Here is a 25,579-nt window from a genome sequence, read left to right as displayed (position 1 = left end):
ATTTTATGAAAGGATTTTTTGACCCCAATTGTTAAGTCTATTTGTCTTCTCAGAAATGCCCTTCCTGGTATTACAACTGCACAAGCAAAGTTGAGTGTACCAATGATAGATTGAAGTCCTCTCAATGTATTTTTTCTTTTTGTAATACTACGGTTATAAGATTGTGACATTTTGCAAGCTTATCGATGGGAAGTCTAACTTCCATCAACCTAGTGTCTATTTCGTAACCAACAAAACTCATGACCTGGGATGGCTGGAATGTTTTTTCCTTTGAAATTGGTATACCCATATCGTTACAAATTGCAAGAAAACGTTCTAATTTTTTCTTACACCCATCTTCAGTTTTGTCAACTATCATGAAATCATCTAAAATATGCACAATGTTTGGAATAAGTATTTTATTTTTGGCGATTCATTCAAGTGCTGTGCTTAAATTCTCAAAAATTTGACAACTTGAACTACAACCCATTTGCAGATTTTTATCGTAATAGTATCTCCCCTCCCACATGAAGCCAAACAGGTTATATTGTGATTCTTTTATGTTAATGATTCTAAATGCACTGGATATGTCAGTTTTTGCACAAAAACGTTTTCTTCCTACGGTCTTAATCAGTTCTATTGCATCTTGAATGGAAGCATACTGTACGCTGCATTTGTCTTGTGGTATGTTGTCATCGATTGATGACCCTTCAGGGAAAGATAAGTGGTGGATCATTCTATATGTCCCAGGCAGTTTCCTTTCTGCTAGTCCAAGAGGGGATAATTGCATTTCTGTAAAAGGTTTTGAATCAAAAGGGCCAACAAATCTATTTGCACTGATTTCATTTTGAATTTTTTAACAATATCGGGTCTAGTCTTTGCTGATAATAAGTTATCAACTGTATTATGATGAACAGAACCTCTGAATCCCACGTTGAACCCATATATTTGAACCCCTTAACTAAGTAATTGTACATTTTAATATCATATCCTTTTAACCAATATGCAAGCCTATCAACCTTAACTGGTGTATTGACATTAGAATTATAGTTAACATCATTTTCTGGTGGGGACATTTTTTTCTTTCCTTGGAGAAGAGGTGTCGTCTCTGTTTACTAGATAGGGAGGGTATTCTGTTTTCACCTCGAAAGGGCTGGTTATTTCCGCCTTGTATCTTTTTTGAGTTATTACTGGTTTGTGTGAACCGAAGCCGAACTGGTTTTTTGCATGTTGAGAATGAGTGGTTGAAACCACAATTGAAACATCTGTGTTGAAACTTGTATTTTTCACCAAACTTACAACCTAAACCCTTATGAAATGAAAAGCATACCCCAATTGGCCGGCGAGTATTGCCACTTTTGTTGTTGTCATTCCCAGATTTAACATTTACTTGCAATTTTGCTCTGATATATAGCTCTAGGTGTGTACACCCCCATTGTGCTTCTCCTCTATCTAATAGTTTCCTGAATTCAATATCATAATATTGCCAGTTCCCCCCTTTCTCGACATTTCCAGGATAATTTCCATATGGTGGGGAATGACAGACCTTAATTCAGGGTTTTTTGTACATATTATCGCTGTAAATTTATTCCAGGCTGATAGCCATTAGTTAAGGGTAAATGTTCTCTTGTTTCGCTCTTCTGTAATTGACAATTCTGGGTTGTCAGCCCCTTCAACAAGTTGTAATCTATATTTGGTATAGTCATTATCAAAGAGGGAATGGAAGTCAATGTATCTTACCGCCAATATTTGTTGTTTTATCTTATCGGGGATGTTGCCCCCTGTTTTGAGAGAGCAACTGACAAATGCTGATTGCCCTCCATCAATTTGTTTCCCAACTGTTGGTTGTACAGCCAGAACCTCTGGGCTGACAACCACATTGTTATTGTCATGGTTTAGATCTCCATTACATGTACCTTGAATGTTTTTGTTCAGAGAGTCAACATGATGTTGGACCTCAGCCTCCTGAACATCTGAATTGCCAGTATTTCCTTTGGAAGCCTTGTTGAATATTTCCTCCATCCTCCTTTCCATGCGGCTGGCGACCCTTTCTGTGACCCTGTTGGTCAGGTCCTCCATGTCATCTGGAGACATGACTGCTGTATTATTAGGTGGGGGTAGAAGGCCTACTTTGGTTAGCAGTGGATATTTTCTTCCTCTGGGTGGCATTCTTCATTTGTTAATGGCACCTGCCACTCCATATGAGGATTTTCTTTTTGGAGGCATTGTCAAATTTCTGTACGTTCTTCCTTCAGCAGCTATTTGAAAAAGAGGCTGCATATTGAAACATGTGCTTGAAGTAGCGCCCCCCATATCAATTACAAAATTCCTAAAAGTTTCAAATCAGATATACATCTCTGTACTGTACATAACTATTTTCTACATATTTATAAAATTTACGAACATGATATCAAAAGTCTTACAATCAAAAGTTACAATCTTTCATTGTACCATAAAGTCACTTATGCTGCACATAAGTGTATTTGCTATGGACTTTAGAGTCCCAACAATATATATTCTTAGTATATTTTTAAGCATCCTGTCAATATACCAGGTCTCATATAATTTTAGGTTTTTGCAATTCACCTGGGTTTTTTCAAAACTTATTTTGTATATTCAAAACATATTTATTAGTCTTAAACATCAGTAAACTACAGTTGCCTGTTACTTACATGTATCATTCAAGAATCCTAGAATATCACACAACAATATGCTTGCATTTTTGCAACTATACAATAAATATTAACGAAATTGTAGTTATAGGTTACAAGATACATGTATTTAAAAATGTATCTGGCATCAATTTTATTTACCCCTTTTTTCCAGGTTTTGTTCATTTTCAAGATGATTTTGTATCCAGTTTTTTTTGTTAATTCTTTTTTATTACAAAACAAATTATTTTGTTAAAGATTAAGTTAAAAAATTAGAGTTAAAATTCAGGTGTTCCCTACCAAGTGTTACTGCCATTCCTAGACAATATCTAAACCAACAATGAAATATTCTTGAAACATGCCTTAAACTATATGTCTTAAAACAATGTACCAGTATTGTCTAATTTATTGATTTTGATTGAATACTAAGTTCAAATCTCTAAGATCAAGGTCTTTCTACAGTTATTATATAAATTTAAAATTCCCAACATTAACACTAATCCTCTACAATGATGAATATCAGATGAACTCTGTCAGATGGCAATATGCACCTTACAATCATTCTATACACCCAATATAGTTAGACTATTACTTAAAGTATCTGAGAGATGATTCTTAACACAAAATATTTACATTGGCAAATGAACCATGACAAAAAGATCAAGGTCACATGAACCCTATCAAACAGACAGGAGTTTCTTATATTCATTTATATACCAAATATAGTATGATCTAGTATCAGAAAAATCGACCAAATTACAAAAACTTAATGTTGTTTACTGAACCATGAAATGAGGTCATAGTGAACATGTGTGAACATATGTACGTTGCATTGATTCGAAATACAGTAACTGAAAAAAAATGTGATAGACACAGCTTGATACGACAGCAGAGGTCGAGCCTGAACAGTTGGGGCAAGTATGGACACTACATTCAAGCTTCGTACAGCTGTGAATTTGGATTTTGATTAAATATTTGACACATCATAGGTTTCTTTCACAGAACGAATGTGGTCAAAAAACTGAAAAAAATTGAAATTGGATTTTATCTATTATGGTCCAAAATCCAAAATCTAAATACACGATTAGATTCACCATATCCAAGTACACCAAAAATTTAATTAATTTATTTATTAATGGACCATAATATCTTAGTAAACCAAGAATTTAATTTATTTATTTGTTAATGGACAGTATTAGCTAAGTTTTTAAGGGGTTTGCTTTATAAACAAAAAATATATATATAACATTCTGAAAATCAATTTATACAGAATAACAAACAAACCTACCACGAAGTTCTTCAAAAAAATTTACAAAAAAAAAAAAAAAAAAAAAAAAAAATCGAAAATATCATTCATCATTAATACAGTGTCTTTTAAAAATCTATAAAACTTACCTCTTTTAAAAATATCTAATAATGAATTAAATACTTGATATAGCATAGTTTCTGACACAGAATAAATGTGGTCTTAGTACTTAAATAATTTAAAATTGGACATTTACCAATTATGGTCCAATATCCAAATTCTAAATAATGGTTGGAATCAGCATATCCAAGAACCCCAAGAATTATGTTTTTGAAGAAATCCAACGAACTTTAATTTTGGACCCTTTGGACCTCAATGTGAACCAATTTGATGTCAGGACCCAAAATCCAAAATCTAAATACACACTTTAATTCAGCATATCAAAGAACCCCATACATTCATTTTTTTTTGTTAAAATCAAACAAAGTTTAAATTTGGACCCCAGTTTGAACCAACTTGAAAACTGTGCCCAAAATAAAAAAAATAATTATATGCTTAGATTCAGCATATCAAAGAACTCCAAGAATTCATTTTTTGTGAAAATCAAACTAACTTTAGTTTTGGATACGTTGGACCTTATTGCATGTAGACCAGTTTGAAAACAGGCCGAAAATCAAAAATTTAAAACACTGTTAGACTGCACACATTCAAGAACACCAATAATTCAATTTTTGACGAAATCAAACAAAGTTTAATTTTGGACCCCAATTTGGACCAACTTTGAAAACCAAGCCCAAAATCAAAAATCTAAAACATTGTTGGATTGGGCGTATCAAGTAACACCAGTAATTCTGATGAAATCAAACAAAGTTCAATTTTGGACCCCAATTTGGAACAACTTGAATACTGTGCCCAAAATCAAAAATATAAATACACGCTTCGATTCAACATATCAAAGAACCCCAACCATTCATTTTTTGTTTAAATCAAACTAAGTTTAATTTTGGACCCTTTGGACCTTAATGTGGACCAATTTGAAGACAGGCCCCAAAATTAAGAATCTAAATACATGGTTAGATTCAGCATATCAAAGAACACCAATAATTCAATTTTTGAAGAAATCAAACATAGTTTTAATTTTGGACCCTTTGAACCATAAAATTGAGAATGGAAATGGGGAATGTGTCAAAGAGACAACAACCCGACCACAGAACAGACAACAGCAGAAGGTCACCAACAGGTCTTCAATGCAGCGAGAAATTCCCGCACCCGGAGGCGTCCTTCAGCTGGCCCCTAAACAAATATATATACTAGTTCAGTGATAATGAACGCCATACTAAACTCCAAATTGTACACAAGAAACTAAAATTAAAAATAATACAAGACTAACAAAGGCTAGAGGCTCCTGACTTGGGACAGGCGCAAAAATGCGGCGGGGTTAAACATGTTTATGAGATCTCAACCCTCCCCCTATACCTCTAGCCAATGTAGAAAAGTAAACGCATAACAATACGCACATTAAAATTCAGTTCAAGAGAAGTCCGAGTCTGATGTCAGAAGATGTAACCAAAGAAAATAAACAAAATGACAATAATACATAAATAACAACAGACTACTAGCAGTTAACTGACATGCCAGCTCCAGACTTCAATTAAACTGATTGAAAGATTATGTCTTCATCATATGAATATCAGGCACAATCCTTCCCGTTAGGGGTTTAGTATCATACCATCATAACATATATGAGAAGAACATAACCCGTGTCATGCCAACAACTGGTTTTTAAATAAATGTGTTTAGTGCCGATGCAAAGACCCTATACGTGAATCAATATTAACGCCAAAATATGCAATCTTTAATGACCTGACAACAGTATCTTAACTATATCCCTTCTTAATAAGTCTATTTAAAGGTTTTGTTAGTTTCAGAGGTGAATACTGACATTTTTGTGCTTTATAAAGAATATTTCCATAAAAAATTGGATGTGAAATACCTGAACGTATAAGAAGTCTGCATGTTGAGCTATATTTACGAATGATGTCCTTATACCGATGATAAAATTTAGTAAATGTTTTGACTAGTTTGTGATATCGAAAACCCTGGTGTAATAATTTTTCAGTAATACATAAATTTCTCTCGTTAAAATCTAAAACATTGTTACATACACGAGCGAATCGTACAAGTTGAGATATATAAACACCGTAAGATGGTGACAAGGGAACGTCACCATCTAAAAATGGATAATTAACGATAGGAAATGAAAAATCATCTCTTTTATCATATATTTTAGTATTAAGCTTTCCGTTAATGATATAGATATCAAGATTGAGGAAAGGGCAGTGGTCATTGTTAGTATTAGCTTTATTTAAAGTAAGTTCAACAGGATAAATTTCTTTAGTATACATACTGAAGTCGTCATTATTGAGATCCAAAATATCATCCAAATATCTAAAAGTATTATTAAATTTGTGTATCAGATGTTGTTTCGATGGGTGTTTACTGATTTTTGTATGATACATTTTATTTTTGATACATAATATGGATCAATTCAAAAACAGACCCAAAATCCAAATAATAAATACCCAATTAGTTTCAGCATATTAAAGAACCCAAAGAATTCAAGACTTTGAATTAAACCACATTGAAATTGCTAAAGAAATAAGCAATTTATAGAAAGTATTACAAAAGAATTATTTTTGGCCCCTTTTAACTAAACCGTTACGTCATAACCCCTAAAATCAATCCCAAACTTTATCTTATGGTATAACAACTTGTGGCACAATTAAATAGCAATAAATAGACTAATACTCCAAGTTATTGTCCAGTAACCAGAAAATCCTAGTTTGTTGGCCCCTTTTCGGCCTCTAATTAATAAACGGTTTGGACCATGAACCCCAAAATCAATCCCAACTTTTCTTTTGAAGTATGGAACCTTGTGGTAAAATTTCATAGAGATCCACTCTTATACACAAATTAGTGTCATGAAATATGAAAAATGCTTGTTTTTGACCCCTAATTACTAAACAGCTACGACAATAACCACCAAAATAAATCCAAACCTTCCTATTGTGGTAAGGAACCTTGTGCTAAAATTTAACAGAGACCCATTGGTGGCCTTCAGCTGTTTTCTGCTCTTTGGTCGGGTTGTTATCTCTTTGACACATTCCCCATTTCCATTCTCAATTTAATTTTTTACAGAGTTTGTCTTTAGTGTCGTGTGGAGACAGAAGAGTGCCTCCCCGTGCTTCAGGTTTATGCTCTTATAATATACAAGATAATGGAGTGTGTGTCCGAGCGAGAACTTCTCTATGTTCATTACTTTAGGAATATTTATCTAAAACTCATATTTCACTATTCAGCCCCATTCTACTATTTAGTCAGACGTCAGGCGCTACCCTAATATATCCTGTCTTTTGTTTTTTGTCCTCTGGTTTTGTAGTTTACGTACGTTTTCGGGTACTTGATGGCGGATAGCGTTTGACGTCTTTAGCCGAAAAGTTCTATCGTTTTACTTTATTCAATTCCAGTGTGCTGGTTCATATTCTTGACGCCATTCTTTGCTCCTTTCAATTGGAAATACGGATAAAAACAAAAAATGAAACTCAGAAATGGCCGGAAAAATACTAAATACCAAACTCGTTCAAAGGGTATCTACACGTCCCAATCTTCAAAATCGCTTATCTAAAAATACTACAATCGCTAACATTTTTAATAATAAAAATCGTCGTTATACCCTTATATCGATAAGTGTCATGCCAAAACATGACTTACATGTGCCCATCTTTCCACCAACGATACGGGAAGGTCCACGTTTAATGGTCGCACATTTTCCTTAAATTTTGAAACTGATATAAATTGAAAAACTAACAGTATTATCTATTTACTCACATGAAACAAACCGGACGTTATTTATCTAAACGCACGCAAGAACACCTTTATCGTTTTAAAAGACCCCATAAATTCAAAAGTATTATTTATCAACACCTTAAAAAGCACAATCATCCTATTAAATATTTAACACTTCAACCTTTATAAGAAGTAAATAAACAGCCTGGGGAATCTCATTCAAAGTTTGTACGATCACGGAAAATAATTGAATTAAATTGGATTAAGAGACAGTCTATCCTTTCGGTCTTAATGATAATATCATGGGAATTGGTAATATATCAAGAACCGATTCTGTTAACATTTTGGATATTAGTTTCTAAAACTGTTCGTAAAAACAGTTCTCATGGGCGTAGAATAAATCGCAATCAGAGAAAATTTCGTATCAACAATACAAATATTTCGGACCTAATTACTATTTCAAAAAACAACGGCAGACATTATCTGTTAACAAAGCTCTGTTCTTTACCTGTTAATAAATTACAACAAATTTTAGAGGGTGGCAACACAATTCTATATTGCAGTCCTAAGTATGAAATTGTCCAAATTATAATTGCATATTGTTATTCTAAACTGTTTCCCAAAATTGATCGCCCTGAAGATCATAAAAAACATTTTATTAAAATCAAATATGTCAATAAAGGTTTTGATTTTGTAAATATTGCCGGCATTTTTAATGATCATTCTGTTAAAGAACAAATTCCTGGCTATTTTGATAATACTGAACTCTCTCTTATTTGTTATGTTTACAAAAAATCTACCCGGAAATATGTCTTTAATTATAGCGAAGTATGTAAAGATGTTAAAATCAGTGACAATACACCTACTTCATGAAATTGCAGTAATTCCGAATACATTTATGGCTCCAGTTCCCATTTTATAACAGGAGACCTTAACATCGTTCATGACCGAGAGCTGAAATCATTTCTAAGTAAAGGTCATAAACTAAGTATCGTCCCCCGTCAAATATAAATTGGAATGAGTGTTGTAACATCATCCACGACTCACTCCTTACTTACTGCTCGAAATGGATAAAACGAGAAAAAGCTGACAAAAAATCCTTAGATTATTTTTTTAATTCAGTAATGAACATAGTTGATATTCGTATTAAACATTTTAAAGAACATTTTACTTCTTACAACAACCATATTAGCCCTATTTCTCGTATCAAACATAAGCTAAAAGAACTCGCCAAGGAATTTGTTTTTGTCCCGGCTGATAAGGCTGCTAATAATATCATTATTGTTTGACGTAAATTTTACATTGAGTTTCTGCAAAAGGAAATCACGAATTCACCAACATTCCAACTGACTCCATTTTCAGAAAATGACATCTGTAACAAACATAAACTTTTAGCTACCTCTTTGTAAGCAGAACCAAATACATTGAAAGTTCAAACTATGTACTGGCTTCCGAAGCTGCACAAAACACCTTACAAATATAGATTTATTTCGTCTTCAAGCCATTGTTCCACTACTAAACTGTCTATTCTACTTACTAGTACACTTGGAACAATCAAAAACCTGGTAATAAATTGTTCAAATAAGGCCTTTGAAAATAGTGAAATTAATTACTTTTGGAGTGTCAAAAATTCATTGGAAGTATTTGATAAATTGCATGCATATATTGGTGATTTCGAATTTGTTCAAAGTCTTGATTTTTATACCCTATATACCACTTTGCCTCATAATCTTATTAAGAAAAAATTCACACACCTAATTAAATGGGCATCTAAAAAGTCAGAATGCGAATATATATGTTCTAAATCTTTGAGGAAATTTTTAGTAACAACAGACAAAAGAACTATGTCAATTGGACTTGCTTTGATACGATAACTGCCTTTGAATTTTTACTAGATACCATTTTTGTTTGCTATTGAGATTCCGTATATCGTCAAGTTATTGGAATTCCAATGGGGACTAACTGTGCACCACTTATTGCGGACCTGTTTCTGTATTGTTATGAGTTACAATTTATGACTTAAATCAGCAAAGACCCATCGAAACAACAAAAATTTAATAACACTTTTAGATATTTGAATGATATATTGGCTCTCAATAATGACTACTTCAGTATGTACAATAAAGAGATTTATCCTGCTGAACTGACTTTAAATAAAGCTAATACTAACAATGAACACTGCCCTTTCCTGGATCTTGATATTTATATCTTTAACAGGAAGCTTAATACAAAAATTTATGATAAAAGAGATGATTTTTCATTTCCTATTGTTAATTAAGCATTTTTAGATGGTGACGTTCCCTTGTCACCATCGTATGGTGTTTATATATCTCAACTTGTTTGATTCGCTTGTGTATGTAGCAACATATTTGATTTTAACGAAAGAAAGCTTTGTATTAATGAAAAATTATTACACCAGTGTTTTCGATATCACAAACTAGTCAAAACATTTACTAAATTTTATCATCGGTACAAGGACATCATTTGTAAATATAAATCAACATGCAGACATCTTATACGTTCAGGTATTTCACATCCAATCTTTTATGGTAATATTCTATACAAAGCACAAAAATGTCACATTCACCTCAAAAACTAACCAAACCTTTAAACAGACTTATTCAGAAGGGATATAGTTACGATACTGTTGACAGGTCATTAATGATGGCATATTTTGGTATTAATATTGATTCAATCTTAGGTTCTTTGCATTGGAAATACACACATTTATTCTAAAACCAGTTGTTGGCATGATACAGGTTGTGTTCTTCTCATATATTTTATGATGGTATGATACTAAACCCCTAATGGGAGGGATTGTGCTTGATTTTCATATGATGAAGACATAATCTTTCAATCAGTTTAATTGAGGTCTGGAGCTGGCATATCAGTAACTGTTAGTAGTCCTTTGTTAATTTATGTATCATTGTCATTTTGCTTAGTTTCTTTTGTTACCTATTCTGACATTGGAATCGGACTTCTTTTTAACTGAGTTTTACTGTGCATATTATGTGTGTTTGTTTATTCTACATTGGCTATAGAGGTTTAGGGGGAGGGTTGAGATCTCACAAAACATGTTTAACCCAGCCGCATTTTTGCGCCTGTCCCAAGTCAGGAGCCTCTGGCCTTCTTTAGTCTTGTATGTTTTTTAATTTTATTTCATTTATATGTTTTGTAGTTTAGTGTGACGTCCATTTTCATTGAACTAGTACACATTTTTGTTTAGGGGCCAGCTGAAGCCCGCCTCCCAGTACGGGATTTTCTCACTGTGTTGAAGACCCATTGGTGGCCTTCTGCTGTTTTGTGCTCTTTGGTTGGGTTGTTGTCTCTTTGACACATTCCCCATTTCCATTCTCAATTTTATCCATACACTTATACTCAAGTTATTGCCTGCAAACCAGAAAAAATAGTTGTTTTTGGCCCTTTTTCGACACCTAATTATTAAATGGTTTGGGCCATGACCCCTCAAAAATCAATCCCAACTTTCATTTTGAAGTATGGAACTGTGTGGTATTATACTTTTATACACAAATTATTGTCCTGAAACATGAAGTATGCTTGTTTTTGGCCCCTTTTACTAAACAGCTATGACAATAACCCCCAATATTCCTATTGTGGTATGGAACCTTGTGCATAAATTTAATAGAGATCCATACACTTATACTAAAGTTGTTATCTGTGAACCAATTTATTTTCTATGAACCAGTAAAACTGATCTTTTTTGGCCCTTATTACAAAACCCCTAGGACAATACCTCCCAAAAACAATCCCAACCATCCTTTAGTGGTATGGAACCTGGTGCTAAAATTTTATAGAGATGCATACACTTATACTCAAGTTATTGTCTGTGAACCAAAACGTCTTCAGATGCTGACGCAGACATCACCATAACATAATATGGACGCAAAAAATTTTGTGGTCGTACAAAAACTATACAGTTTTTAGGCAGTCATTACATTGTGAAAAGGTCTTCCACTTTGTAATGAATTTTGCAGGGAAATAAATATCATTGACCAGAGTTTAAAAACAACAGCTTTTTAACTGCACATTTGATAAACTTTTACAGTTTGTATACCTTTTCTGTAAAGACATCTAAAAGCAAGTTAAAATTAATATCTCTCATACATTAAAACAAAACATGTGTTACAGTACAAATTGGAATTCAAAAGACAATAGAATCCAGAATCCACCTAGTACAAAATGGATTTCCAATATCCACTAGTAGATATTGGAATTCTGAGTTATATTAATTAAAACTAGAGGCTCTAAAGAGCCTGTGTCACTCACCTTGGTCTATGTGCATATTAAACAAAGGACACAGATGGATTCATGACAAAATTGTGTTTTGGTGATGGTGATGTGTTTGTAGATCTTACTTTACTGAACATTCTTGCTCCTTACTATTATCTCTATCTATAATGAACTTGGCCCAGTAGTTACAGTGGAAAATATTTTGTAAAAATTTACAAAAATTTACAAAATTTATGAAAATTGTAAAAAATTTATGAAAATTGAAAAAAATTGACTATAAAGGGCAATAACTCCTTAAGTGGTCAATGAACAATTTTGGTCATGTTGACTTATTCGTAGATCTTACTTTGCTGTACATTATTGCTGCTTACAGTTTATCTCTATCTATAATAATATTCAAGATAATAACCAAAAGCTGCAAAATTTTCTTAAAATTACCAATTCAAGGGCAGCAACCCAACAACGTGTTGCCTGATTGGTCTGAAAATTTCAGGGCAGATAGATCTTGACCTAATGAACAATTTTATCCTTGTCAGATTTGCTCTAAATGCTTTGGTTTCAGAGATATGAGCCAAAAACTGCATTTTACCCTATGTACTATTTTTTAGCCATGTCGGCCATCTTGGTTCGCGGGCGGGGTCATCGGACACAATTTTTAAACTAGATACCCTAATGATGATTGTGGACAAGTTTGGTTAAATTTGTCTTAGTAGTTTCAGAGGAGAAGTTTACGAAAAATGGTTAAAAATTGACTATAAAGGGCAATAACTCCTTAAGGGGTCAACTGATCATTTTGGTCAAGTTGACTTATTTGTAGATCTTACTTTGCTGAACATTATTGCTGTTTACAGTTTATCTCTATCTATAATAATATTCAAGATAATAACCAAAAACGGCAAAATTTCCTTAAAATTATCAATTCAGGGGCAGCAACCCAACAACAGGTTGTCCGATTCATCTGAAAATTTCAGGGCAGATAGATCTTGACCTGATAAACAATTTTACCCCATGTCAGATTTGCTCTTAATGGTTTGGTTTCAGAGATATAAGTCAAAATCTACATTTTACCCCTATGTTCTATTTTTAGCCATGGCGGCCATCTTGGTTGGTTGGCCTGGTCACCGGACACATTTTTTAAACTAGATACCCCAATGATGATTGTGGCTAAGTTTGGTTAAATTTGGCCAAGTAGTTTCAGAGGAGAAGATTTTTGTAAAAGTTAACGGAAGACGGACGACGGACGCCAAGTGATGAGAAAAGCTCACTTGGCCCTTTGGGCCAGGTGAGCTAAAAAATGGGATATCCAGATTTGTATTAGCAGGACCCTAAAGTTGACCTTTTGCTTATAGTGTCTTAGAAACAGACCAAAATGCAAGACATAAAAAAACATTGACCAATGAACTATGAAAATGAGGTAAAGCTAAGATGAAGCATTTCATGTATTAGTGATCAAGGTTAAAGTTACTTGATTAGGTCTGTTCTCAAATAAATTCTGATACATGAAATAAGGTCGAGGTCAGGTGAACCCTGTCTGATGGACATATAGACCTTGCAAGGAACCCATATACAAAATACTCATAATAAGTGAGAAATTCACATGAGGAAAAAATAATTTTTTTTTAGCAGTAGTTGAACCATGAAAATGAGCTTTATACATTTATTTATTTATATGTTTTGTTTCTATTCTAACACAATCTGTTTATACATCTTCTTTCATCAGTTTAAAAATGTCTGGATACAAATGTCTATTAAGTTGACCTAAATACTTGAACATTATAAATTTTCTACAGAACAAAACTGACAATGACGATCAACAAGACAGTCAATAATGAGTTCTTCAATTTCTTTGCCATTTTTAATGTCTGCATCTGATAATGATACACGATCCTGTGTTTCCTTGGTAACAACAAAAATTTCTTTCTTTCTTGTTTCTAATAAATTTGCAATGACTATCTGGAAGTATAAATAATGATCTATGTCCTAAAGTAAATAACAACATAACATAAATGACTTATCTAGTTCTTAATTTTTTTACATTTTAAAAGTAAGTATTTAATGTGAAAAATTTTAAGTTGTATGTTTTATGGCATAATAGAACTACTCTTGCTGAATGTTACCCTATGGATTAAGATGTGGTTATAAAAATGCTCTTTTTCATCAGTAAAACAAAAATTGGCAATAACAATAGAATAAATTTATCTCTATTCAAATATTCTTTTTCAATAAAAAAAGGTCTTATTGGTAAGCAGCGAATGTGTAATTGTTTAACATCAACAAGCAAAAATCACTTCTGACTACACTTCACAAGAAAAATGTATGCTGTCAGATTACTTCCAAAACTGTCAAGTAGGGTAAGATCTAAACAGTATGTAATGAAGTTTATCACTACTTTCCGGAGTTTGGCATTCTCCTTATATTCCAACAATAAAACAAAACTTTTAGGAAGTTACATGAATGAATAGAAAATGGCATTAAACTTTATATGAAAATAATTCCTTATAAATTTTGTTCATCCAAAGTTTGGTTTGTTTCTCTATTTTCCTTCATCAAGAATTCTCAAACTCAAACATTAGAAAGCCAGGGATATGTAGCAACATTAGGAGTTATATGAACAAAAGGGGCCTAAAAAAGTAGCCGAAGTCGGCTCTGCTCAAATTTGCCTGTGAGTTGCAACCTTAATTTATCAATGCCGAAATTTATGTTATAAATCGTGTCAGTACTGAAACACAGACTACTGAACTGATGTTACCCTCTGGGACTAACAGTCAAACAGCAGTGGTATAAATCATGTCAGTACTGAAACACAGACTACTGAACTGATGTTACCCTCTGGGACTAACAGTCAAACAGCAGTGGTATAAATCATGTCAGTACTGAAACACAGACTTCTGAACTGATGATACCCTCTGGGACTAACAGTCAAACAGCAGTGGCATTGACCCAGTGCTAATAAATGAAACCAATACCTTATAAGTTTTGGGTGCCTAAAGCACTTTTCTAGATTTACCTTCATCAGGAATACTCAAATCAAAACATTTCCAACCCAGGAATGCATAAATATGTAAAAACGTAAGGAGCTATCGGACCAAGAGGAACCTATCAAATCACTGTTTCTTGGCTTTTTGTGTGTTTTTTGCTGTGCATGTACGGATCTTATGTCCCAGATGGATACCCAATATCCTTAGTTTTTCTATTATACTAAAAGAATAGCAATTTATTGGCTGAGGACAATTTTGCCTGAGGGAGATGGAACCATAGTTTCTAAGTAATTTCTTCATTTATCAACAGGGAATTCAAGAAAAATTTGTTAAATACCATGCCAGTACAAAAGCACCGACTACTGAGTTGATGATACCCTAGGGAACAAACAGTCTACCAGCAGTGATATCGAGAATAAAATATGAAAAGTGTGACAGAAATATTCATTGAACAAACAGACAAATGGATGGACTGACAAAAGAATGGGCTGAGGAAGTAATGGATGGACAAAAGAATGGACTCTGGAGGTAATGGACAGACTGAACAAGGTGTTTGCAAAACAGGATAAAATATTATCTGGAATTTAAGTCATAAATTGTATCACTTTCTGGTAAATGTTCTATGTGTCATATTGCAAAATTGAGTCAGATTTTTTTTTATCTTTAGTTTAGTACTAATTTCTATAGTTTTCTCTTTTATTTAAAGTTTCATGTGATTTTGGGTCAAAGAATCTACTTTATATTCTTGTTTTTCAATTTGCCTTTTACCTGGTGTTGATATTTGTCTATGGCCTGTAATGCTTTGGATATCAATAAATCTTTGTCTGTTTCAAGCTGAAAAGAAATACAAAAATAGGCAATTAAAATCTTTTCTTTTGTGAATACATGGTAGAACAGTAACGACTGGAACATCCTAGGGACTTGAAACATTCTAATATATATGTTGTATAAATATCATAAAATCAAAATATGGTATTCAACAATGGAAACAAACATTTACACACTACATATATCAAGTCCTAATCATCCCTAGTCTTGGCAAGCTGTAACTCAATAGTGACAACCAAAGGTCTGACTTTACTAATAGATTCCTCAATGGAAACAAACATTTAGATATAACAAAATAAAAACAACGACAAATCTATACTGACAAGAGACAAATATATTAACATGAGACAGGGATAAACCACCTTGATCTAGCTTTCAGTAACAGCGATTTCCCAAACTGTATGTATATATTTAATAAAATTATTTCAAGATCTTTCTCTTGCATGTTCAGACAATTATAAACAAATTATAAATGACTTTTTGTCCTATCAAATTTGTGACTTTCTGTCCATCTACCGAAATATTTCTTGTATCTGTGCATTGTGTCTATTGTTTTTGTGTTATTTGTGTTTTTGGGGGCTTCGTACCAATCTATTGAGTCAAGCCATTTTCAGCTGGTTTTTAAAGTTTCTTATGTTTTGCATTTACATGACCGTTTCCTAGGTTAGGGGTTAGTTGGTTAATGTCTGTCATATTTGCTTTTGTAAATTGTATTGTTATAAATTAGGCTGTTGGTCTTGTTTGAATTGTTTCACATTTTTCATGTTGGGGCCTTTTATTGCCGACTATATTGTCCATAAGTGACCTATAATTGCTTATATCCATGTCATTTGATCTCTGGTGGATAGTTGTCTCATTGGAAATCATACAGATCTTCTTTATTATATTAATTATTGCAAATACTGTACCTTTATTACGAGTACATCATAATCATGTTATGCTTTACATAATACAAAATATTCAGAAAAAAAAATGAATATGAAGACATTGTTTCAGAATCAATTTACATTAATGTCAAATCCTTTCAAGTGTATCCAATTCTTTTGCACTTCTCAATGTTTAACTCATTTTGTCTTCAATTGGGTACTTTTTATCTTATTTAACTCTGTTTACCCTGAATAAATAACTTCATAAAATGATTCAGAAAAAAATATTTCCTGTATTCTGAGGTAAATGTACTTCCTAGATATGTGTACGGATTTATAACTTCCAGTATATAATGGTAACAGTATAAAGTCATGATTTATACATATACCGGTACATAGTAAATTTACCTTGAAGCTAACAACAAAAGCATCTGGTACCCACTCCTTGACTAATGGTTCTAACATTTTAGGAACCAGTTGTAGTGATAACTTCAATGGACCACCAGATGACTGAATTTTATGTTCTGGCTGAAACAATAACATGTCATCAGAATGGCCATTGTATGTTAATCTAATTATGCCATTAAAATGTAAATGAAGTTTTTTAAACTACTGTGACCATGGCCTGGTTCATTAAAGAATTTAAAAAAACAAGCTTAAAGTACAATCTTATACATTTAAGAATACAGTTTAGAATAATTATCTTATAAATCCTTGGCTTTCAAATATTTGGCTTAGAGCATTCCTGATGAAGGTAAATCCATGAAAGTGCTTCGGACGCATGAAATTTATAAAGTGTTGTTTTCATTTTTTTTATCTCAATAAAAACAGAAAAGAGTTTAAAATCCTTCGTTACGTGCATTAGATGTTCGATCAGAGAAACTCAAAACATAATTTACTGGATATTGTTGTATAAGTTACCATTAAATCTTTTGGGATGTAGAAGTCTGACACAGCAGCAGCTAAATATAACACAGCCTGGTTCCCTGCTGGTTGTAGAGCAATAGAACAAGTTTTTAGTAACTGTAGATAGTCACTTAATGTCTGAAATTCTACTGTCAGTAATAAATTCTCATTTTTTATTTCCTGATAAGTCTGCAAAATTTGTTGAATTTTTTGTTCATATTCTGGTTTGACTGTTAAGTATAAAAACAAGCACATGTAGATGTATAAAAATTATGAAATATATTATCTGGTTTTCCCATTTACTCTATAGTATGAATGTAAAATATATCATACCTGTAATTAAATTTTTGTCAAAAAAGGATAGAACTATTGATTGCTAGTAATTGGATAACCTCTATGGTTATTTAAGTACTTTGAATTTATCAAAGCTTTCATTACTGCTACTTTTAATTTTCCTTTACAATAAATATCAAAATAAGAAAATTTGGTATATGATTTTGTCAGCTGAATTGTCAGGAATTGTTAGATCATCAAGATATACAAAATAGTCCATCTTTTAATTAAACATACATTCTTTTAATAAGTGCCTGTCCCAATTCAGGAGCCTGTAGTTCAGTGGTTGTCATTGGTTCATGTCTGTCATACTTGTTTTTCGTAAATTGTTTTGTTATAAATTATACATTAGTTTTCTCAATTGAATAGTTTCATATTTTTCATGTTGAGGCCTTTTATAGCCAACTATACGGTATGGGGTTTTCCCCATTGCTGAAGGCTGTACGCTTGCCTATAATTGCTTACATCCACTTCATTTGAACTTGGGTGGATAGTTGTCTCATTGGCAATCACACCACATCTCCTTATTTTTATATTGTGGTCAATTTTATTCTTTTGTGTCGTCTCTCAAATTGTAGGCAAATAAAACAATTCAAACGTGCATACCTTACAACTTCTCAAAATCTCCATGTTAGATTATAAGGACAAGAGAATCTTATGCTTCACTTATAATGTCCCATCTATATTAAATGTCAAGTTCTATGGTTTTGAATATTTGTCCTTTTAACATTTAAGAAGTTGTAAAATGAGAATCTCTTGAACTTTTATGCATTTTGCATGCAACTAGAAGATGTGGCATTGCATCTTAATAATAAAATGATCCGCTGGGTGCAGCTTGATACGACCGCAGAGGTCAAACCCTGAACAGTTGGGGCAAGTATGGACACAACATTCAAGCTTGATACAGCTCTGAATTTGGATTGTGATTAAATATTTGACACAGAGTAGGTTTCTGACACAGAATGACTGTGGTCTTAGAACTTAATTTTTTTTAATTTACCTATAATGGTCCAATATCCAAAATCTAAATACATGGTTAGATTCAGCATATCAAAGAATCCAAAGAATTCAATTTTTGATGAAATCAAACAAAGTTTAATTTTGGACCCTTTTGACCTCAATGTGGACAAATTTGAAACGGGGCCCAAAAATCAAAATACATGGTTAGATTCAGCATATCAAAGAACCCCATATATTCAGTTTTTGTTGAAAGCAAACAAAGTTTAATTTTGGACCCCAACTTGGACCAACTTGAAAACTGGGCCCATAATAAAAAATTTAAACACATATTTAGATTCAGCATATCAAAGAACCCCAAGAATTCAATTAGTTTGTTAAAATCAACCTAAGTTTAATTTTGGACCCTTTGGACCTTAGTGTAGACCAATTTAAAAAACGGGACCCAAAATTAAAAATCTAAATACACGGTTAGATTTGGCATATCAAAGAACCCCAATAATTCAATTTTTGATGAAATCAAACAAAGTTTAATTTTGGACCCTTTTGACCTCAATATCAACCAAATTAAGAGCGGGGCCCACAAATAAAAAATCTAAATACATGGTTAGATTCAGCATATCAAAGAACCCCATATATTCAATTTTTGTTGAAATCAAACAAAGTTTAATTTTGGACCCCAATTTGGGCTAACTTGAAAACTGGGCACAAAATCAAAATTCTAAATACATGTTTAGATTCAGCATATCAAAGAACCCCATATATTCAATTTTTGTTAACTAAGTTTAATTTTGGACCCTTTGGACCTTAATGTAGACCAATTTGAAAACTGGACCCAAAATTTAAAATCTAAATACACGGTCAGATTCGGCATAACAAATAAATAAATGTGGTCAAAGATTTTACAAATGTAATGTGCCATACTGTGCAATTAAAGATTACTTCTTGAAATTTGAAATTTGAAAAAAAAATAATATTTGAAGAATAATTCTTTTTAATTTTCTGAAATCTGAAATAGAAAAAATTGACCCCCCACAATTTCTTTTTACCCCCCCCCCCCCCTTTTTCCCCAAAAAAATTCTTTCCCTCAAGATATGGTCATAATCTCAATTCAAATTTCCAATGGAGTTTGCAACCATAATTACCCATTTAAATTTACCATAGTGCTAACTTAATCTATTTTATAATAGAATTTAAAATATGGTGTCAAATCTTTCATACGGATTTTTTTCTAAAAAAATAAAGATGCAACATTTGCAGATATTTTTACTGGTCTTCCTTTATAAATATGCATTTCTTTAAACATAATTTAAAAGCAGTGTAAGGGAAGTAATCAAAACGTTGTATTTGGATTACCTCCCTTACACTGTTTTAAATTGTCTCAATTGTTCATTAACCATTACTTTATATATAATTTAAAAGCAGTGTAACGGAAGTAATTCAAATAATGTATTTGATTTATCTCCCTTATACACTGCTTTAAATTATGTTTCATACTAAAGTATTTGTCCATTAACCAGGACAACCTTGTTTTTCCCCCTTTTTTGCCCCTTATTCCTTAACGGTTTGAGCCATAACCCCCCAAAGCAAATCCTAACCATTCGTTTGTGGTATGGAAACTTGTGGTATAATTTGAGAGAGATCCATACACCGTTCCACAAGTTATTGTCTGGAAACTAGAAAATGCTTATTTTTGGCCCCTAATTCCTTAACTGTTGGTACCATAACCCCCAAAATCAATCCCAACCTTCCTTTTGTGGTATTCAACCTTATGGTAAAATTTCATAGAGATCCATTCACTTAAACTAAAGTTATAGTGGGAAACCAATGTGTCTTCGGACGACGACGACGACAACGTCATACCAATATACGATTGCGGTCGTATAAAAAATTAATTCAGTGAAATTACAGGTAGTATGAACCAAACCTCTTATGAATAGATCTAGAAAAAAAGATTTAAAGAATTTCTTACTACTAATACTGTGGATTCATTTATTTTCGTGGGTACCAATTTTCGTGGATTGATGAAAACCTGCATTTTCGTGGATATTTGATTTCGTGGTTTTGCCAAAGTCTGCATACAGCCCTATAGAAAATTTGCAGTTCGTTGAACATTTAAGTTCGTGGTTCACCTGTACCCACGAAATCCACGAAAATTGGTATCCAACGAATAATAATGAATCCACAGTAGTCATAGTTTTGGTCTATGTTAAGCAGCTGTAAATTTGACCTTTGACCTCAAAATTAATAGGGTTTTCTCCTTTCGGATGTCTTTCATTTATATTAGTTTCATTTCAAAACAACAAACATCCAAGTTATCATCTAGATAAAAAAATCTGTTTTTTTAGTTAAAGTAACCTTGAACTTAACCTATTGACCCAAAAATTAAAAGTTATCTCTCCATTTCTTTTATGTCAACAGGGGAAGACAAAGCAAGAACTTTATGCTACCAAATTTTTATTTTAGGGAGTTTAAAATTGCAATTACTGATAACAAAAGAGATTTTTTTTAATGAAGAATATTATTTCATAGATATACCATACTTTTTGATTTTTAAATTCAAGGTGTAAAAAATGTGGTCTTGTCATACCTTTTCCTTTGAAAGTTTAATGGATTTGAAGAAAATTTGACTTTCAACTTCTCCATTTAAACTTATCCCCCTAAAAGCTCTTACCTTTTACATCTTTGCTGTCTGTTATTGTTAACAAGTCTAAAATATTTGTTTTTGGTACATGTCTCAAAAATGGACGTAACCCTCTGTTTCTTGTAAGGAATATCACAGCATAACCTCTCTTTAAGAAATACCTGCAATTATAATTTGCAGCTCATGCAAAGCTTATATACAGTGTCTACAAATTCAGAATCATATCTCTTCCTAGAACATAAACTAACATCTGTTATTAATCATATTTAATTTTATATATTTTTTATTGCACAACAAAGGAAAGAGTAATTAAGGAAGATTAATTTCAAATCTTCAAGTTGATGGCAAAGTAGTTTTAATGAATTCATTTCATTTTACAACTGCCTTAATTAAATGGTCTCTTCTTAGGGGTCTTGCCTTGAGTGCAGTGGGTCATGGGTCGTCAAGCAAGCTACATTTAGGAGCAAGAGCAGGGACTGGGTAGATCATAGACAGAATAATATAAGTCATGTAAGTGGATAAGTTGATATGCTTTCCTGCAGACTGTGTGTTGATATTGTAAAAAGTAGGAAATATACTGTATTAACATCTTATTGAAATGTTTATTGTGCTGAATGGTATGAAATATTTGCTGTTGGACTTTAAGTAGCAATCAATCGAGCCATTTATTTTGTTTTACAATTAATGATAAAATTTCAGTTTTAAGTGTATATCTGTTACTTTTATACATCAATCTTCTCTAATTTAATCAATCCCAAGACTTTTCAGTTGGGAAGGTTCTCAAAATACTACATTCATTTTAAGTATTCAAAAACACATTGAACCCAGTTTACTTCAATTCCGCCAATATCGTCCTTTTGGTGCCATCTTTTGACTTCGTCAGTGCCTGACTATATTGTGACATTACAATGGACCATTGACGTTCTACACAGTAAACAAGTTTTGTGTGTAGAAGCCATAAATGTTCCTTTGGCAGCAAGCTGCTGAGTTTTTTTTGCTTTGTCACACCCAAAGCATCTTGACATTAACCCAGCCATATAATCATGTTATTTTCCCAAGTCAGGAACCTTGTTTGTGGTTTACCTTTTTCTTGTCTTAATGTTTTTTAGTAATTTTTGGGAATTAGGTGTCAAAGCAGATCTTTTCTTGTTTCTGTATAATTCATTTCCTACCTTTTAATTGACTCACATCAATTTAGAGCTTGACATATTGACTAGTCTTCTGTTGTAGACTGCACGTTGACTACTAAATGACTTTTAGATTATTGTGTTGTTAGGTTGCTGTCTCATTGGTGTATTCACACATCTTCTTTTATTTAAGCAAAAATGTTTTAATACTATGATAAATATTAGGTGTATACAATATTGACAAAGGTTTAAAGACAAAAATGGAGAGCCAATACTGTAAACTGATCTAAGATTTTGAAGACTTATCAATATGCACATACAAATCATTTCAAGGAAGACATTTTTAGACCAAACTGTTAGGTAACATGTAGCCAAATGTTTATTGAATGCATTGCATATTTTAGTACATTTGTATTTTTATTCAAAAAGGAACCAAAGGGGGCTTGGAATATGATATGTTGTCTTTCTACAAATGTATAGGAACTCAGTATGTATTTTTAGACCAGGAATAAAGTGAATTAACTATGGCCTGGGTCCTATTAAAGTAAGATCTTCAAAATGAAATATGGTATTTTACATATTAAGAAATGAATAAAGTACTACTCTGTAGATAAGGCACCTCTGGATCCCACACTGAAGTTGTCAAGGAAACGCACAGTTTTACTCTCTAGTGGTACAGTTGTTCCACCACTCTGAAATAAAAATAATCATTAGTAATAAATTGAGTAAATGTTATTTAAATATAGAACTGACCATCAACATGATCAGAGTAGTGGTGTGTTGGTCATGATCAGAGTAGTGGTGTGTTGGTCATGATCAGAGTAGTGGTGTGTTGGTCATGTTGGTGGTTTGTGTGGTAATCAAGGATATTTGCCAGACACGACTGAAACCGGTTTGATATGTCATATTTGGATGAAGGTCTAGAAATGTTTTTTTTTTTAAAGAAATAACTTTAGTCACTTAATTAAGACTTTTTTTTTTTAAAGAAATAACTTTAGTCATTTAATTAAGATCCGGGATTTTTAATTGCCATTTTTCACTATTTTTTGTTTTGCAATGCTTTTTCTGTAATAAAACTGCCACTCAGGTATAATATGTATGATACATTTTTGTAATCCAGGGGGCCACTAGTAATATTTGTACTGTCCCATATTTTTGGTACAGTGGAGTCCCCAGTGTACGTGCGGCTAGTGATATCATGCATTACCTGATTTCGTCATAATGGCAATGTAACACAAATAGAATCGTTCTTGTAATTGTTAAAGTCTTCCAAAGGGACAAAAAAGATTAATAGTGATAAGTTCAAGCATTAATTTATAATTGAAATCTCATGATTAACAATATTTAGCCATTTTCCATAAAAAATTGTTACATCATCAGATAAAATAGGTTTCATTTTAAGTAACATTTTATCAACATTACATAAATAAACTTTGCTCCGCATCCTTGGCAGTCAAACTGAACTATATTTAATTTTTGAAGTATAAGATCTTTCCTTTATTCAAAATTAGCTATCTTTAGAAGGCATGCACGAAATCACCGGACATTTGAAAAACTGTCTAAACAGGGGTTTCCCTAATTTTTGGATACACATATCACACAAAATCTTAAGGATAAAAATTAAACCATACATAAAGAAGATTTCATGAAATTAAAGTATGTCATGAATTTGTTCATACAATATTATCTGATTATTGGTTTTATGCATGAGTTTACCAAAGTGAAACAAAAAGTCTTCTGTATGTGGAGGAAAAGTCTCACCTGACTGCACCATACTTCTTGTTTTCATTTATAAATACTGTAAATTCAGAAATTAATGGTTGCATTTATTCTTGCGATCTATGTAAATGATGTATAATGGACGAAATTGTGAGATTAATTAATCCTAATATTACCATGCTGTCCGGTAAATCTGCCCACATAAGGCTTTGACCATAAGTATTTCTGCTTAATTATATACAAATTGTATCAAATTTAACCTAAATCGATTCACTGACAAATCAACTTTGAGTAGTTTATCTCATTTCCCAAAAAATATCTGAAATAAATTTCAAAATCAATAAAACAAGTGGGTCATCCATGTTTTTATCGGAAATGTGTTTGTCCGGTAAATCCGCCCATGGACAGTAAATATGTATGGAGGGCCAATTGATCACATATTTATGAAAGGAAAAGGTGATCTCTCAATAAACCATGGCCACTTATAAAGGGATTCCAGACAATAAAAAAAAAAAAAAAATTCAAGGCAGAAACAAGTTTTGTAAGCAATAATAGATTATCGTTAGCTTTAGGAACTGTATTATACATGTATATATTACTAAATATTTTCGTAATAAAGGATTTTTCTTTAATATTTGACATGCAGTTATGATAAGTACAGTTCCTATGAATATAAATTAAAATAGCAGACGAAATATTCACGGAAGTGACAATTACTAAAGTAAATGGGAGTGGGCGGGTTTACCGGACAGACGGAATTACCGGACACTACTGTATTGTTTTATATGTCTTTTACAGTTCTTTTTGGCAAATCGTTAGATTGTAAATTATGTCATTTGACATTTATGAGCCACATGCACCGGAAAAGACCTCTTCCCTCTTTCTTTCCAAAGAAGGAGGTTGCCTTCACCATTGCATGCAACAAGTGCCTATGGTGTGAGCCTTATAATGCAATAACGAAATACAATGTAATGCATTTGTAAATTGTACTATAATAGTATTTGTATAATAAACTTTGACCTTTGAGTCATTTATAGTTAACATCAAAACATACTGTGACAAGAACTATGTGGCGTTTTGAACGCAGTTGAAAATTTACAAATTCGATTATTTCTTTTGATTTCTCGTCAAATTTATCTGGCTTTTCGGTCTGGTCAAGAAAATCTTTCCATGTTGTTGCCATTGTAAATTTTGCAATCTTAATCAACACAAACTTGCTCTTTAACATATATTTTTACTTTATTTAAA

The 25,579-nt window shown here is 32.4% G+C and overlaps 1 protein-coding gene across 1 annotated transcript; it reads right to left on the bottom strand.

The window, feature by feature from the left end:
- Positions 1–13,616: 13,616 nt before the first annotated feature.
- On the bottom strand, positions 13,617–25,559 carry LOC127727876 (phosphopantothenate--cysteine ligase-like). The gene is made up of 7 exons (XM_052235026.1): positions 25,386–25,559; positions 23,216–23,304; positions 21,516–21,646; positions 17,567–17,781; positions 17,054–17,173; positions 15,720–15,785; positions 13,617–13,926 (listed from the first exon to the last, which is right to left on the bottom strand). Exons 1-7 carry the CDS (start codon positions 25,557–25,559, stop codon positions 13,747–13,749), a joined length of 975 nt encoding a protein of 324 aa, XP_052090986.1. The 3' UTR covers positions 13,617–13,746.
- Positions 25,560–25,579: the final 20 nt, after the last annotated feature.

The sequence above is a fragment of the Mytilus californianus genome, unplaced genomic scaffold (assembly GCF_021869535.1).
Source record: "Mytilus californianus isolate M0D057914Y unplaced genomic scaffold, xbMytCali1.0.p SCAF_2, whole genome shotgun sequence".
Taxonomy (NCBI): Eukaryota; Metazoa; Mollusca; class Bivalvia; order Mytilida; family Mytilidae; genus Mytilus; species Mytilus californianus.
Note: the sequence above shows the minus strand (reverse complement) of the source record. Positions and strands in the feature narration are given on the sequence as shown.